Here is an 18,223-nt window from a genome sequence, read left to right as displayed (position 1 = left end):
CCCAAATGGTTGAACTTTAACTGCATTTGGGGAAGTGGGTGGGAGTGGGAAGGCACAGAAGCACATTAACTAAAACCTTGGCTTGGGAACTGATAAGCATTAATTTGTTTCATCTTGCAAACCCAACCATGTCCCAGTTCCAGGCATAGCAGGCGAATGTGAGATCAAATTTCTTGGAAGTTTATCTACAAAGCACTGTTTGTAAATGTGTATTACAGAAACTTGGGGAAAGATATGCCTTCCCCACCAAATGTTCATCCAAATGTCAAGCACGGAGAGTTCTTTTTAACCTCAGTAAGAGCTGCGATTATGTAAAGAGCATGTAAATGCCACAAACAACTGGCCTGTCACCCGAACGTTATGAATGTTGCATATGCTCCTACAATTATTTTCAAAATCTCAGTTACTTGTTTTCCTATAATTCTGACAGTACGTAATTTAAACAAAAACATATTTATTAAAACAGGTGTATCCAGGCAGACGGTAGAAATGATTTTAATTTCGTCACTGGTTTAAAGATTGAGTCAGATAGAAAGATTGTTTCAAAATGTACCAAGACCTTTCCAGAAATAGAGGCAGTCTCATGACAATCGATATTTTTAAGTCAAAGAGTTTTTACATATGAATTACAATTCCCACTGTGTAGTTCCTGCAGAAGACCAGTGATTCTGCCCAGGTTATAATACTTTTCAGCTGTGCGGTATGGGTAGTAGGATTTATTAAAATAAAATAGGTCGATGATGGGCTTTAGAAGTGCTACATTAAGTTGATTATTAACTCCCAAGATTTTTCTGAGAGCTTGCCATTAAAATAAACAGGCCAATCTTTGATTTACAAAACAATTTGAAATTAAAAAAATCAAAATGTCCATGATTTGGTGGAAAGTATTTTTCTCTTTAAATAACTGTATTTTGCATTTTCAAAATGATCCTTCCAATTAAAGACTGCAAAAACTATTTTCTTAGGTTGAGACCCTTTTCCAAGAAATGGCGCATGCACTAGGCTCCAAATTACAGGGTCATAAAATCAGCATTTTCTCCCTAAAGCACAGACAATGTGTAAACACATAAGTGTGGTCTTGCCAATTTCCCTACTCTGTTTTCTTCTTGGTTCTTAGAATCATCAAAGACCTTCAAATGGTTTTCTTATATTTCAGTGTTTTCTTCGGTTCTATGTGATTGTATTGGGTGTAGATGCAATATTAAATAAGACAGAAAAATAGACAAAAAGTAGACAATATTAATATGTGAATTCTCAATCTTGGGTATTATTCATTTCTTCATGCGTTCATTCATCAGATATTTATCACGGGTCTGACACCATGCTAGGAGGTGGGAAATAAGAGTGGTGGACAGGTTAGATACCCTGCCCTCAAAGAGCTTGCTATTTTGTTGAGGATCGAGGAAACTCCTAGGTTTCCTGACACCTCTATTTATATAGCACTTTTAGGGAATGATTTAAAACATGACAGTCTATTTCTTCATTTTCTCCTACAGACACTGTGGGTACATCTGTATACACACACATACACATTTGGTTTACTCACATAGTCTACCATAGTTTTCTATGTTGTTTTAATACTCGATATTTTCCATTTCCAGAACACACGAAGTATGCTCTCAGCTGACAGCCTTCGCTGCTTGCTCTGCCCTCTGCTTCCAGTGCTCTCCCCACAAACCGTCACATTGCCAGCCCCTTCTTCTCATGCAGGTTTCCGTCTGAGGGCAGCTCTTCCCTGACCGCCCCATCTAGAGCTGTCTCCTGCCTCCTCCTCCTCCCGACCAGTAGCATACTCCGACCAGTAGCATACTCCGTCACACTGCTCTTTGCTATTCCCTTTGTAGTTTATCTCACTGTTTATCTCTTCAGTGCTTAACTATCTGTTCACTGTGAGCCCATAAGGAGAGGGCCCTTGTCGGCCCCAAGTTCACTCTAGTCCCGGTGCCAGGCCCATGGTAGATACTCAACAAATATTTGTCCAATGAGTTAAGATAAAATTACTTTTCTAAATACACATTTCCCTCTTGATCTATGCTCTTGCTTTCATAAGCAAAACCTCTTAAGAGTTGAGAATGCTTTGAGTGGCTGAACTTGTCAAGATAGTACAGTGGGGTTTGCTGCTCTGACCAGATTTACACTAAAAAAAATGTTACCTGCCTGTATATCAACAACTATAAATTGAGCACCAAATAGATAGGTATAGATACAAGAATGGATAGACAGCGGTAGATGGTCCAGCTATAGACACAGATGCACATACATGCACGCGCCATGGAAGACACTGATAGAGAGATGCTATGGGAGATACAGAAGCCCATGGCAGGACCCTGCCCTTACAGAACAGGGGGTGCTGTGACAGTTTCCACTGTTGTATAGTGTGTGTAATTTGATAGTGAGTTGAATATCCCAGGCTACACTTGCTATAAGAACGTGATGAAAAGGAGAAAGCGCAACAAGTCAGCCAGGGAAGATTTCCTGCAGGAGCGCTGAGCCAGAAGAAAGCGCTAGCCTACTGGGAAAGGAGGGTTTGTGTTGGGAGGTTCTGAAAAAGCCTGAAAAGGGACACTGGTGAGGGAGGAGGCCAACCACAGTGCTTATATCACTGTTGTCAAATAATGGACATTTGAAGAGGTCAGGTGGGTATCATGGAGGCCAAGGGCAGATAGAACTGTGGCCACAGCATCTGACATCCAAGTTGCAGGGAGGACAAGGAGAGAGAGGGCTGAGAAAAGGTCACCAAGTTCAGAAGGAAAAAAGGTTTGTGTCCAAGGCCAGACGAATGGAGGGAAGATGGGAAACTAGACTTCTGGGGCCCGTGAGACAGGACATGAAGGTGGAGAGGAAGCAGCTCAGCTGGCTGCCGGGCAGAGGGAGGAGGGATGGACGGGAGCACGGGCCTTGGACAGCTGGGCCCAGCGGAGACATTCTTCCAAGACAGGAAAGGTGTTCGTGCTGTAAGAGAGGAAGTCTGTGAGAAGCTGCAAAAAGGAGGAGCTGCGGAAGCTCTGAGCCTCAGAGGCAGGGATGAAATGAGATCGACTCACAAATAAATGAAAGACTCTCTCTGAAACTGGAGGGCAACATGAGAAGAAAGCACAGCAAGAAAAAAACATACAAGAGGCTCGAAAAAGGTCTGTGCCTGGTACAAATCGTAGCACTATGACTTTGGACTTGTTGTTAACCTTTCTGGGCCTCATTTGCCTCATCTTTTAAGTAGTTATAACAATCCTTACCTTGGTACCGTCACATTTTAAAATGAGATCATGCTTTAAATTGTAAAGGGCCATGAAAACCTCTCATCCATGGTCTCTGTCTTCTCAGATACCTAGTGGTCCAGCTGGTCCTATTCTCGGACTCCAAGCTCTTCCTCGCCCCCTATGTCCCCTCCCACACCCCACCCCCGCTGATGGCACAGTTATGCCTTTCACCTCTGCAAATGCTCTTGCGAGGCTAGCATCCTTCCTGTTCCTGGTCCCCCAGTTCAAGCCCTCCTTTCCATGGGACCACGACAATAGCCCCCTCTCTGGGTTCTCTCCTGAGGCCTTTTTTGAGGCCAAAGGACTCCAATGTAGGTTAGTTGTGATTCACATTAATTTGAGCAAACAAATATTTAAGGAGAAAACATAAAATCTTTCTCTGTCCAACACTTTTAGAGAGGGAGAGTCCAGGCTTTATGGAGGGAAGAGCAGGGAGAAACGTCTCAGGCGGGACTTGCACTGCTCCTCAGACTGTGGGATTCTGCCACCTGCTCTGTCATCTGTGATCTTGTGAACAGATCTTGTGAAACAGGACCTCAGAAGGAAGAATTTGGACATTGTGTAACAACAGGTTGGGCTGTTTCATAAATAATGAGCCCCCACAGAGGAAGAATTTAAGCCTAGACTGAAAGATTCACTCATTAAATTTTCTGATCATTTGTTGTTATTTTAACCCTTTTCTGTTCATACTTAATACTTGGAAGTTGGTGTTGAGTTTGTAATACCTAACTGTGACACAAAATTCAAAAGGCACAAAAGGGTAAACTGAAATCTCACCCTGCCCTACACTGTTCCCCAATCAACCTCCAGTTTCTCGAGTATCCTTCGGTTTCTTCCATATTCCTCTAGACATAGGCTATGAAATAAACATTCCTTTTGTCTTTTATGCAAATGACAGCATAGTAAACACACAATTCTGCACCTTGCTTTGACAAGTTTTGAAGATAGCTCTTCCTTTTTCTTTTTTTTTAAAGAGCCGTGAAGCCCTGACCTGGTGGCTCAGTTGGTTGGAGCATCGTTCCGTACACCACAAAGGTTTCGGGTTTGATCCCTGGTTGGAGAGTGTATGGGAGACAACCAATTGGTGTTCCTCTCTCACATCAATGTTTCTGTCCTCCCGTCTTCCTGCCTCTCTCTTTAAAATCAATTTAAAAAAATATCCTGAGGATTAAAAAAAATCCATAAAATATGGAGTAACAGTTCCTAAACATCAGGTTTTTTCCCAGTCTTTTTATATATTTATATATGTCATATAGCACTTCATCTCACGAACAGTGACGCGGTGCATGTCTGTCAGCACGGCTTCTGTGCGCACGTGCACACACAAATTCCTGGCAGTGAACAGGCCACGGCACTGACAATTTTAATCTGACTTTTGTCTTTGCTATTCTAAAATTGCTTTCTTCAAGGTCAGCTTTCTCAGTAGCATCTTTATAAGCAGGGGTTCTCAGATTTAGTGTGCATCTGCAGGTTCTTGTTAAAATGTAGATTACAGGGCCCCACCCCCAGAGTTTCCAATTCTGTAGATTTAAGGTGGGCGGTCCCTGTCTTTGCGTTCCTAACAATGTGCATGTTGGGGCTGATGCTGCAGGGGGAGGCCCAGGCTAGGAGGCGCCGCTGCCTACAACACTGACCTCCTTGGCCAGTTCTTCCTCCTCCACCTCCAACTCCTCTCCCCCAGCCTTCTTTCCCACTCTCCTTCCTAACCACCTCTTCATTCTTTGGTTCCTCTTCCTCCACATTCCCTAAGTGGGATGGGTCTAAAGTCCCACCCTTACCCCTCTTTGCCCACCCTCCAATTCTCTCTGTGGCAATCTCATCCCTTCTCGTGACTTCCATCAGCCCCTCTTCACGAACAGCTCTCTACCTTCCCTGCTGCCCTGCACGGTCCCCTGGCTCCTATGCTCTGCTCTCTCTGAACCTCCAAACACACGTTCTTCCACTTGGTTTGCTCCTCTTTCCAACGTCTGCAAGTCTAAATTGTACCTGACCCTTAAGACATGCCAATAGGCCACATCCTCCCTTGCTTTCCCTGATCCCACAGAAAGGTGGCCTCTCTGCATGCTGAAATATTTAGAAGTGAAGGATAGGGGTGTGTGTGTGTACAGAGAGAGACAAAGAGCAGGAGAAGAAGAAGAAATGAAGAAGAAAAAGAAGAACAAGAACAAGAAGAACAAAAATAACAAGAAGAAGAGACAAATCTGGCAAAATATTAATGAGTCCTCCTACGTGAAGGGTATGTGATATTAATTGTATTAGTCTTTTTTAAAAAAAGACTATTTATTTATTTAGAGGGGAAGGGAGGGAGAAAGAGAGGAAGAGAAACATTGGTGTGCAGAGAGAAACATCAATTGGTTGCCTCTCACACGCCCCTACTTGGGACCTGGCGTGCAACCTAGGCATGTGCCCTGACTGGGAATCAAACCAGTGATCTTTCAGTTTGCAGGGTGATGCCCAACCTACTGAGTTAATTGGATTAACTCAGGGCAATTGGTCTTTCAATCTTCATTTGAAACTTTTTAAATTATAAAATTAGTAAAATTTTTAGATAAATAGAGTTTCTCTCTCCAGAACTCTCTTAGCACTTTATGTTTATTAGAGTCACTGTCATTTTCTACCTCATTATGACAGTGACTTACAGCTCTGTCTCAGGCCCCCGCCCAGCCAAAATGTTCTGAGAGCAGATACTCCGCCTGGCTATCTGTCCATGAGTTCCCACTGCCTGGCCTAGAGCATGATAGCAGCAGGCATAAAGCTTCAAAGGAATGATTGCCCTTTTGCCAGAGATAATGTAGAAGATATTACTACTAGATCCTCCCAATATAAAAAGGCAGTGTGGAAAGAGCACATGCTCAGACAGCCCAGGGTGGGTTGTCTGCTCTGCTATGCATGAGCTGTCAACCTTGGTTAAGCTTGCTAACCTCTCTGGGCTTTTCTCATTCTTCATTAATTCCATGAAAAATTATATCCACTGAAAAATATGAATACTGAGTAATGTTTAAAAAGCATCTGGCAGGGTGCCTGGGGTATGGTATTGCTCAACAAATATTAACCACGGTGCACACTAACACACACCGTTGGTCTATGAAATCCAAGCCTGTAATCTAATTCTCTGCGCACACACAATAGTTCATGCATGTGAGTTACAGAGCCCTAAGCAGGATTCAGGTCAGAAACCATGGATACTCTACGTACGTTCCAACAAAAGATCAAGCTGTTGATATCTTATTAGCGAGATGCCTTCCAAAGATTACTCCTTCTATATATGAACTAACTATGGCTTTATAGCCCTTCCTGCCATCCATTACCTTATAAAACTGGAACAAAGGCATGGCTTTGTTTAAGTTCAATACCAAAGACTCCAGCAAATGTTTATCTTTCCCTTTTAAAGCTTCCATAACCCACGCCACGCCCCAGCAAACACATAAAAACGCCATTTGCCCTGCTTCACGGCGTGTATCTTGACCTTTTAAGACCCTTTCCAGGAGCCTCCCCCAGCCTGTTCTTTACTCTTGAGACTATAGAAGATGCTCTAGATTATTCTCTAGCCTTCCATAAGAAACCCTGTTTAAAATGGGGTCCTACTTCAGCGAGAGTGGAGTGTAACTCTTTTCGAATCAGTAATGTCAACCCCATTTCATCCTAGATTTTCTCGTGAGCAAAACTAGGACTCCCCCGGGAGCAAGAGGGGATGAGCTGGGTCAGGAACCACTGGGCATCAGGTGCACAGTCTCCTGTGGCTTGTCCTTTGGTCTCTTTCCCTGTTTTAATCCTTACCTGAGGGTATGTTTTTTAAATTGATTTGAAAGGGTGGTGGGACAGAGAACAAGAGAGAGGGGTGGGGAGAGAGGGGGGGAGAGAGGAAGAGAGAGAGAGATAGAGAGAGAGAGAAACAATAATTGGTTGCCTCCCTTACACGATCTGATGGGGGATCGAACATGCAACCCTTTTGGTATACAGGATGATGCTCCAACCAACTGAACCTCCTGGCTAGGGCTGGTTTCTTTTTCCATCCTGCAAGTCAATTATTTGTGTATCTTCTCTTCTCCCTGGCATCCAGCACTGGAATTGGGCAGAAGGACAAGGCAGTGCATTTAGAAACACCCTCTTGGAAGGCATGATTATGAAGCCTACAAACCTGTAATGTTCTAAGGCATCGTGCTTGACACACAGGGGGAACCCAATAAAAGCTGATGAAATATTTTAGGGCAAAAAGAAATGTTGAAAGAGAGAGAAAAGGAAGGAGGGAGTGAAATAATATGTTTAGGACAATTTATTAGATTCACCATGATTTGGTACTGAATTTCAAGTCAGCCTTTCTATTAGCATAACCTTATTTTCCACCCCAAGAGACTGAATGATTCACAATGTTCAAGAAGGTTAGAACACCTTTATTTTGTCCAATTTACCGCCTTTTGTAGGTCATAATCAAAGCACTGCCCTCCCATTTTTTGAGTGACTAAAACTGAAATAATGAGGACAGAGGGGCTGTGTTTTTTTTATTCATTAGCAGCTGATCGGGGAAAAAGCTAATCTGGCTTGCTGGCCACAGACTGTACCTTGAAAAGACAGCACCGGGAAGAGAGAGGGTTGGCCTGGACACTGTATGGGGAAAGCCAGCAATCCTATACAATGGCTCTAGTGATGTCTCACAACATGAAGCAAGTCACGATGGGAGCCACACCCGACGCCCTGTGTCCAGGGCAGCCATGGGGCCATGCCGCGGCATCGCAGCGACTTCACTTGCTTCCTTCAGGATGAACCTAAACACACAGAAGAGGGCATTCCACTCCCGACTTTCACCCGTATTCTCCTGCTCGCCCAGCTGGCCCGTCTCACACATCTGTGTCTCCAGACCTCCCACCGGGTCTCAGATGATCCATGGTATCTCTCCATATCAGAGCAAATTCAGTCACAAAGGCAACAGTGTAAGGAAAATAAAGTAAAACTTTAAGGAAAATGGGGCCCAGGGGAAATATCACCATGTGTTCCCTCACCTTGCATTTTCTTACAATGTCAAAAATTACATGAAATCTCTTTTGTAAATCCAATTTATTTAAAGCACCCAAAAGGGACCCAAAGTTAGAGGCATCTACGTATAAAGTAAATATTGCTATATGTAAACGTTACTTCCAATTTACTGGCGTGGTGAATGCGGCTTGTTTACTGGATTTCTGAAGTTGCAAACACAAAGCCGAGAGCCACTGTGTGCCTTCTGCAACTTTCATTTTCCCTGATAACAATCATTGTTCTCGCTTTGAATTTTTTCAGGCTGTACTTCCTGCATGGCATTGCAGCAAAAGAGCAAGGAAGAGTCTTCACCGTTCACAGCAAGAAAAAAAGCATAAAAGAAAAGTGTATGAAAATTATGTAAATGAGTGTAAACTAAAAATCTGAACACCATGGTAAGGAGCTAGAGATAAGTGGGGGATGGAGAATTAATGTGTCAAGACATGGAGAAGAAAGCACTGATATTTTACAATATGAGAAAGTGCATTGATCTTTGATTAATGCAGAGTGAGGTAGTAATTGTGCAGATGAGATCGCTAATGTTAGGCACACACACACAGTTGAACATGACAAGGAATCCTCAAAGTCCTTACACCCAAATCCACGCTGGTCAATGACATGTACGGTATCAACAGAAAATGCAGTAGGGAAACCAAAGACGTGGACAGGGTGAGACCCGTGTGCTTGCAGTGTTGGGCCAGTGACGCCATCTGGGTGCGGACAGCAGAGACAGAAGGTGGCAAAAGCAGGATGACTTGATTAAACAGCTTTGCTCAAGAAAACGGGACTGTTCATTTGTTTTCCTTCTTTCTGCAACTATAGATGTAGCACCCTATAAACATCTTTGAGAAGGAAAACCATAGCATCCTTTGGCCTTTAAAAAATTGAATATTTTCCTGTATTGGGATGGCTAAGAGCATGGACTCTGGACTCAGATGGACGTGGGTTCAAGGCCCACCTTTGCACTTGTGTAATCGTGCAGTGCCAGAGATGTATAGAAAGGTGATACTTAGTGGAATCAGAAAGTGGGATGCACAGGAAAATGACCCATGACATCTCGTGGCCTCTCTGCTCCCCATGCCAACCCAATCAGGTATCAGTCTTGTCCACCCCCAATCTCACACCAAAAATTTGTTAATAGGGATGAAAATATACGTATGCCTTATATGAGTCCTTAACTCTTTCTAAAATTGCAACAGATTCCTTTCTGAAAGTTCCCCCCAAGTCCCCAAATGCAGGATGAGCGTGCACCACTGAACATGAAAGCAGAGGGTGGCACCAGCCAATCCCCAAAGCCCTTCCTACAGCTCAGCACAGAGCTGGGAAGGAGGGGCAGGGTAGGCCTCCCCACAGTGGGCAATGGCTCTGCTTCTGCAGGCAGAGGTGCCAGGCTAGAAGGCAGCAAAGAGTAACCCACAGGAGAAAAAATTCCATATATTTGAATTGCAATAGATTTTTAAAGCCATCTTAGAGATGGAAGGGATGGGCCAGTAGTGGATTTCTTTGTGTGCTTGATGACTTAGAAGGGCTGGTAAACAAGGGAGGAGGAGCATTTTCACCAATTCCAGAGCATTCCAAAAGCTTGGCTGCACAGAAATAGGTAAAGCAAAGAAATAGTGGGAAATTGGTATGGTGGTCCAGTGAAAAGGCACGAAAAGGAGATTTGCTCCTCAAAGCACAAAGGAGCATCTTAATGCTCAAGTCATTCTCCGTGGTCACGTGGGAGGGACCCACATAGCACACTGAGGTCAGTTTCATCCTGAAATCACAGTGCAGAGAGAAAAGGCACCGGACAAAAATAGGTGGCCCAGTTTCAAGAATCTCCTTAGAAATCTGGGAGAAAGGGGAGCCTCTAATCAGGGTTTGCTGTGCTCCTGCTCTGGTGGGGTGGGTGGGGGATGATGTCATCGCCCAGAGAAAGAGAGCAGCAGTGGGTGCCAGGAATCTGATCTCACTGCTCTTCGGTAACTCAGTAGGGTCTGCGTGGGAATTCCTCAGCTTGGGGATTAGCCACCAATAAATCTACTTTGTAGGTTTGGCTACCAGTGTTTGGCTATGGGAAGAAAGAAAAACTGAAATAGCCTTCTAAATGGGAGTCATGTGAAAGAATGTCACACAGCAGTCTGGCTACTAGAATCATGTGGATGGGACCTTAACAATATCCATTGACTTCAATCATCTGTTTTTTTAATAATCCCTGCTCCCCTTCCAGCTGAGGAAAGTGAAGCTCAGACAGCAGAAGTCGCAAAGCCGGCTATTCCGGTGCCAGGACGACTGCCTGGGTGCCTGAACCCCATTTTGGTGCATTTCCCTCTGTAGCACCTGCTGCCTCAGCCCCATCAATTTCCAGGCTGTGACAGGTGGACAGGGACTCACAGCCTTACCCACCTAGGAGCCACCTGAGTCATTCCCAGGGACCCAGGGACACCTGTTCACATTACACAAGTGTCCAGAGTGCACAGACACTGAGGGGAAAAAAGGTCTTGCTGGGGACTAGTTCTGCCGCTTGCTCGCTCTGTCACTGTGCAGAAGGACACCGTGGCACAACCAGCAAAACCGGTCCGGGGGGAAGAACTCAGTAACAGCTCTGCCAGAATCCCACAGCAATTGATACTAGAAATCAGGAGTTAAGTCCCAAACTGCATGTTAATTGTTTCAACACTTTCCCTAGTCAGACTTTTGCCTCCAGTTAAACTAAACAATGAGAAATGCACATCCTTTCCTCTCTTCTGCTCATGGTCAACAAGAGGGAGAAGGAAAACGTAGGTCAGCAGCAACAACAACAAAAGTAAAACCATGCTCTGGAAAAATCTATCGCCTTATCATTAGCTCACGATTCTACATATGTAGTAAGAGACACAATACTGGACTGTTGTTTGCTAGTTTTTTTTTAAATAAATGCGCCAAGACTTAAATATCTGAATAAAAACTGTAGTTAAACATCGCCATCTAGGGAAGACATGTGTTTTTCTTGAGCAATGCTGCTGTGGCTCAAAGTTTATTTGTAGTGTCTCTCATGACCCTGTCGTCTCCAAAGCTGGTCTTACAGAAAAGAAATCTCCTTTTAACCCTGAAGTGGGATTGTCCAACTTGTTGATATGACATTTGATCCCCAGTGATTTCTGGTGTTTTTTATAAAACATCTTCAAAGATCAAGGTATACCACTCTTGTGGATGTTCGAAAGCATGTCACAGCCACTCTCTTCAACGGTGCCAACCCAAGCCCAACCTGGCCTTGCAAACACCTGGGCTCGTGGCTGCCAAAGGCCCGGCCGAAGGAGCCAGGGACTGCGGGCAGGGGTCCCGGGCCCCCGTATCCACTGCAGCCACCTCCCGTGAGTCACTATGTTCCCCAATACTGAAAACCAGTGAAAACGTCAGCTGCATATTCAGCTGCCTAAGAGGGCATGGTTCGGGCACAGCAATTCAAATGTCTACCAGGGCTGGGCAGAGAAAGTTCCAGAATGGAGAAGGCTAGCAAAGGCTTTCCAGAGAACAGCCAGTCCCTCACAGGAACCACTCATGGCCTTGTAAACACTTGGGCTCGTGGTTGCCAGATTCTTTAATTATCCAAAAGAATCCAGACAACCAGATTGCAATCATAAAGATCTCCTGATTGTTAAATGTGAGGAAAAAGTTAAACACTGAAATAAAAGTACATAAATGCTTGACATATACACGCACATTCTGTGGACCACATGAAGGCTCCAGGCCACAGATTTGTGTCCTCCGGCCACAGGAACCAAACCATCACGTGGCACTGAGTGGGGCCCCAGCCCCGAAACCTGCGAAGGATTTCTGTGTGAATGTCACCAGCAGGAACCCGAGAGCAAATTCAACTGCTTCTAAGTCCACCGTATGAAAATCACAAACAATTCCCCTGTGAGAGAGTCGCCTTTACTTCTTGCTTTGTTAAACTTCTTCTCAACCACATGATTCCATTTTTTGCTAATTATAACATCAGTGATATGTTAAAGAAATACCTTAGGCTCTGCTAGTGGAAAAAAAAGTCTTGCCCTCACTAACAATTTATCTTTTATGGTTTTTCTTTAAAAGCCCTTCCAGTCATTCAAGGGAAATTATTGGAAATTATTTTGTATTACTTATTGGTTAACCCAGACTGCCTACTACTGCAGCCATCAAGCAATAGTAACTAAAATATATATATTAAAGAGACAAGCACATTTTGCTACAAGAAACAAACACTGCCGGTTGTCAAAGCACATGTGAGTTTGAATTCGTCGTGCGGGGACAGTGCACGTGCACAAACACACTGAAATAAGAAAAGTGAAATTCTGTCTTTGGGTAAGGAGTGGTATTGTCTTAACTAGGCTGACAGGTCGGCTCAACCCCAAGTCACGACCTTGCTGTTGCCTCTCAGAGCCTCCATCATTCAAGCGGCCCCCTCCGGCCGTGGCATTTTCTTTAAAGGGTCCCCCTATGGACACAGAATGGCGAGCGCCTTCACCCACAAGTGCTTGTCACCACTGCAGATTGCACGATGATGAAATTAGGGCTCCCACAGGAGCTCACGTTTACGCTGACAAGCCCTTCCAATGCTGGGACCCTGCCATCTCCCCAGGGATCCGTGGGGGGCCTGCCGCTCACTCCTCACACTTGCTCTGTGGTCCCTGGGTCGCCCTCCCTCCCCCAGGGCACCGGATCTCCACGCATCACACCCCCAGCACCATACTTGCTGTGGCAGAGCGACTGGGGAAAGTTTGGTTTGTTTTATTTTGTTTTGAGTTAAGGGAACTGAGTGAGGCTCAGAGAGATGAGGTGACTCGCTGAGGACTCTAATCCCAGCCCCGCTGGGCCTTGCACAGACCCTTTTCTTGCTCTAGCCCAGGAACCTAGACTCTGCAGGGAAGGGGCAGGAAGGGAAACAGGGCTCTGGGCAAGGAACTTGAACCAGACCGAGAAGACCAACTCCCCTACAGTTCTGTGTGGGGCCTGACTGCCCACCCTCGCAAGGCCTGCTTCACTCCGTGGGGCGCCTGAGCCCCGGCAGCCCACTCCAGGCTGCTCCGTGCTGTTGCTGTGCGTCCATTTAAGTCACCTTCCTTGGGCCTACAGCCAGTTTCATTTCAATTGTTTAATGCCTGAGTGAAATGAGACACTGAGCAATTCATCTTCCCTAAATCCTGCCCACAAACTCCAATCCAGTTTCCTTCTCACCCAGCCTTCCCCCGGCTCGCAGACAATAACGCATTGAAGGGAGTTGTTTACATTGACCTTTCCATTAGTCTGAAGACAGAGTTTTGTTAACGCCCACACCCGAAGTACAAAACAAACTGAGGTTTCATCTGGAACCTTCTCTTTGGTGCAAAATAAAGATTGAGAATCAGAAGCTATGCGACACAGAAAAGAAAGTGCCCGGCGGAAAAGTGGGGAGTTTTCATAAACTCAAAGGGACCCATGGCCAGAAAGCAAATCGAGTATCAGGAAGTTTCCCTTTTTCACCGGGGCAACAAGGTGGATGTCTGTCCTCAGGGAACACACACCTTGCTGGAGAGTTACTGCTGCCCTTTTTAACCCTACTGACACCAGGGAGGAGTAGGAAGAGCTCAAGCAGTCAATAAGGGGGAAAATGGCCCAAGGTCACAGGGAGCATACTACGGGGAGGGAAGTTCAGAGATCTGCGGCCCTGCCTCCTACCGCTGGCTCAACCAGGCTGCACTTGGAAGCACTCATGGGGTCAGGAGACTTCCCAGTCACTTGCCTATGAAAACATCCCCTGTGAATACCTCTCTCGCTCTGAAGGAGGCTGCAGTTAGACAGGGCTGTGGGAAGATCCACAGTGCAGGGAGAAAAGACCTCCTGGCCCATGCTGGGCCAGCCCCACGGGCTCACGTGTGGAGCCTGAGGCTCGGGAGGGCCGTGGGTCTTGGAGCATTCTGCAGAAGGCCACATAGGAACACATGTGCCCTTTTCTTCCTTACCCCCCAAAAGGCAATTTAGCTGAACAAAATTGGATGTTTGTGACTTCTAGAGAAAGATAAGAGGTTTGTTTCTTTCTGTTCTGGCTCAGGTTAACAGATCTTTCCCTACCTATAAAGGCTTTTACTTTAAAAAAAGGAAAAGAAAAGTCACCTGCAGAGAAAGGACACATTACTTAAAAGATCTGAACAGTGAATCAATGCTGCTTTCTTACTCACCTTTGCCTCCTCGTTCACGTCCCAGGTGAAGGAAACAGCATTGTATGCAATCTCTTCGATGTTTCCAATCGTGTTAAAGCTCTCCTTGTAATCCGCTGTAACATTAAAATAGAAAACAGGTTTAAGAATAAGAGTTAACTCAGTAACATGTCACTTTTTTCACCGGGGAAACTGACACTTCACCTCTGCTTCTAGTTGTTTCTATGGCAACAGTTAAGGAGTTATGCTTGCTGATATGTTCTTACTAACACTTCTAAGAATGTAAACACTTTCCTCTATTAAAAGACTAAATCAATGTGAAGCCATGTTTCTGATTTGTTCATTAGTTCCATTTTTCACTAGGCTTATAAAGTTGTTCTTTTTCTTCCGAGTCCCTTGTCACCGACCCATTCCTTCTCCTGCTCACTTTCCTGCTGCTGAGTTTTCTGGGAGGGCCAGAGCAGTCCGTGGGGACTGTTCTGCAGAACAGAATATTCTCTTTATCAGCTGGGCAGTGTCCTCAGGACTTCGGTGGTGGAAATTCCAGGACAGGGCTGGAAAACCTTTTTTTTTTTAACTTCTTTTTGGACTTGGGTACGGAAAGTTGAGGCGATCACACTCAGCTCGCTATCATCACCTGCTCATTTAAGGCCCTCCATCCCTTATTCATGTAGCATTTGTGTATCGCGCTTTATCCCGATTACCCACCCTCACAGACACAGCAGCTCTTAATGTGTTTGCTACGTATTGTGGTAAGTTGTGTTGGTTCGCCCGCATGCATAGCGTTCATTTTCACCGACTGGGCTGTGCTATGGGTAGGGCTGTCAGACCCAGGAAATATTTGGGATATACTCACCCTTAAAGTTATTTGTTTTTTCTAATCAAAAAATTCTAATTTAATTGAGCATCCTGTATTTCATCTGGCAAGCCTCGCTCTGGACTTTTCCCTACACACCTTTTTCTAACTGCAGCTGCGCAGAATTCCAGGGGGACCGCCAACCACCGTTTATCCCCTCTCCTCAGAGCGGGCCCTTGGGCGGTCTCCAGCTCCCTGGTACCACAGACAGACCTGTGATCAACACCCTCATCACTCACTGCCTCCGCTGTCTCTGCCTCCGCTGGGCTTCTGGCCTGGACACGGGGTTCCTGGGCCGGTGCTCACTGCTTCCTGAGGTTTCTAGCTTATGCTTACTTACCATCTGGGGTCGCCCCGGCTTCTTCTGGACTCCTTAGAAATGACATCCTGCCTTAATTCTGTCCTTTGTGTACTAAACAAACATTGCTCACGTCCTGCTGGACTGGCATCATGGTAAAATCCATATTCTTTTTTCTGAGGCCAGGTTTATCCACAAATTGATCACCTAGTCACAGGCTTTCTTTCTCTCTAAGCCTCCATAACTACTTGTCTGAAATGAAACTGTGATCATGTGCTTTTTATAGTTTTTATAAGGCTAGATATTTCACCACAACCTATCATGCCCTTCACAGTTAGGTCCTGCACACGACTCTGTGCATTCACACTGCCCCTCACAAGGCGGGTCAGAGGGAGGCTCAATTATAATGATATTGGGGGTCTATTTGTTTATGACGCCTGTTAAAATTGTCCATTCTGAGTTAGGCTAGGAGTTTGCTACTACGACTGACTCCCAGGATGTGTAAAGTGCCCGTTGTCCACGAGATCTGCCATGTTCCTGGTCAAACGGTTGTCTCCTCTTCCTGTTCTGTTAAGTCACCTCATCACTCAGGGCTGGTGGCTTCTCCAGGCCCTAACAAGTTCTCTACGTAAATGCTTTAAAATGTTGAAGTCTGCCCCCCTGAAGTTGGCATGTGAAATCATTTTCAGCTGTTTACTACTCAGTTGTCACAGAATCTAAGATCGTGTCAACCTTTACCAAAATTGTAATTACTTTCTCTTATTAATACAACTCCTTCTACCCTGGCCGGTATGGCTCAGGGGATTGAGTTCCAGCCTGCAAACCAAAGGGTCACCAGTTCTATTCCCAGTCAGGACACATGCCTGGGTTGCGGGCCAGATTCCCAGTAGGGGGCGCATGAGAGGCAACCACACATTGATGTTTCTCTCCCTCTCTTCTCCCTCCCTTCCACTCTCTCTGAAAACAAATAAATAAAAATCTTTAAATACAACTCCTTCTCTTTTGTGACTCAGGTTGAGAGTAGTAATCCTATTGGCTTCTTCTACCCACAATACAAATAGTAAAATAAAGTCCATAAAAATAACAAATTTAAAATAATCCATGATAGAACAAAGAGAGTTTGATTTTGTTGTTTAAATAAACTCCCCATCTCTGGGCCCTGATCAATGGTTAATCACAGAAAAACCCACTTGGAGGTGCCCTCCAGAAAGGTGCTCCTGACTCACTTACTCTCTAGACCCCAACAAAAATTCTATTTCCTCTCTTTCTCCCCAAACTTCTACTTTTGGAGCCAATCCCAGGAGGACAAAGTGGTATCTTAATGATGTTATATTTGCATTTGTTCTACCAGTTATGAGTTCAAGCATCTCTTCACTTCTGGGACAGCCCACCCACGTGCCCTTATTTAAACTGTGGGTTCAAACCCTTTGTCCAAGTTTCTACTGGTTTCCCAAGGGATACTTTGAGGCAAAACTATAATCTTTACATTTTAAATAAAGCAAACACACTTTACTATAAAAGCTTGGAAGTTCACCATAGGAAAGTCAGAGGCCATGAACAAATAAAACTATTTAAAAGCGCCAACAATCTACTCACCCACAAACAGCTACTGAAAAGACATACTTCATTTTTCCTATCTTGGTCTCTGTCTCTCTTTCTCTAAAATTTGTAAATATTTGTACAAAATCATGTAACAATTATTTTCTAATTGCTTTTTTCCCTTAATAAATTTTTAGCATATTTTAAAAATACTTTATTTATTCATTTGTTTGTTTGTTTGTTTTAAGCAGGAGGGGAAGGAGGGAGAGAGAGAGGGAAAGAAACAATGATGTAATCAACCTGCTGCCTCTTGCACATCCACCGGGACCTGGCCCGCAACTCAGGCACAGGCCACGACCAGGAATCAAAACATTGACCTTCTGGTTTGTGGGATGACACCCAACCCACTGAGCCATACTAGTCAGGGCCATCTTTAGCATCTTTTCATGTCAATAAATAAACATGTGAAAAATACTCTTAAGGGCCAAATGATGAATAATCATTTCATCAAATTATTCCTGGAAAGATGGAAACAATTTATATTAAAAATGACAGTGTATTAAGTTCCTGCTTCTTTCCAAATTGGTATGCAAAATGTGCTAACTTATTATTATATTTTTAAATTAAATTTTTTTCCTCAATTATAGGTTTATATTCACTATTATTTTGTATTAGTTTCAGATGTACAGGAGAGTGATTAGACAATCATATACTTTAGTTATCTTATTATTTTAACTTGCAATTTCTTGATTGCTAAGGAGGTAGAACCATCTTCCATTTGCTTTCTGGTTCTTTGTGTTTCTTTATATTCTTTCTCTGTTGTTTTTATATTTATTCACTCACCCAACAGCTTCCTATTCTGCTCTTTACCCAGTTTTCTCTCGGGGTATTTAAATGTTCTTACTGATTTTTAAGTACATATTTAAAGCTAACAGATAAGCCAAAGGAAAACTATTTTATATCCTACAAACATAAAATACGGCTTTATGACTATGTTGGGGATGATTTTAAATACAAACCTGTGCTTTCAGCAGATCAGCCAATCTATTAAAATTTTGAAGAGAGAAGCAGATTACTGAATTTAAAGAAATTAAGTTCCCTAACTCTTCATGGCTATTTGTTTTAA

General features: G+C 44.2%; 1 protein-coding gene across 3 annotated transcripts in view; it reads right to left on the bottom strand.

Annotated features, from left to right (window-relative positions):
• GRHL2 (grainyhead like transcription factor 2) overlaps positions 1–18,223 on the bottom strand; it is a 137,231-nt gene that overhangs the window by 35,960 nt on the left and 83,048 nt on the right. For all 3 annotated transcript variants that reach the window (XM_045861109.1, XM_045861110.1, XM_045861111.1), the window contains exon 8: positions 14,426–14,520. In XM_045861109.1, coding sequence (XP_045717065.1) covers positions 14,426–14,520 — 95 coding nt within the window. The remainder of the gene's footprint in view (positions 1–14,425; positions 14,521–18,223) is intronic.

The sequence above is a fragment of the Phyllostomus hastatus genome, unplaced genomic scaffold (assembly GCF_019186645.2).
Source record: "Phyllostomus hastatus isolate PE091 unplaced genomic scaffold, TTU_PhHast_1.1 phas_scaffold_21, whole genome shotgun sequence".
Taxonomy (NCBI): domain Eukaryota; kingdom Metazoa; phylum Chordata; class Mammalia; order Chiroptera; family Phyllostomidae; genus Phyllostomus; species Phyllostomus hastatus.
Note: the sequence above shows the minus strand (reverse complement) of the source record. Positions and strands in the feature narration are given on the sequence as shown.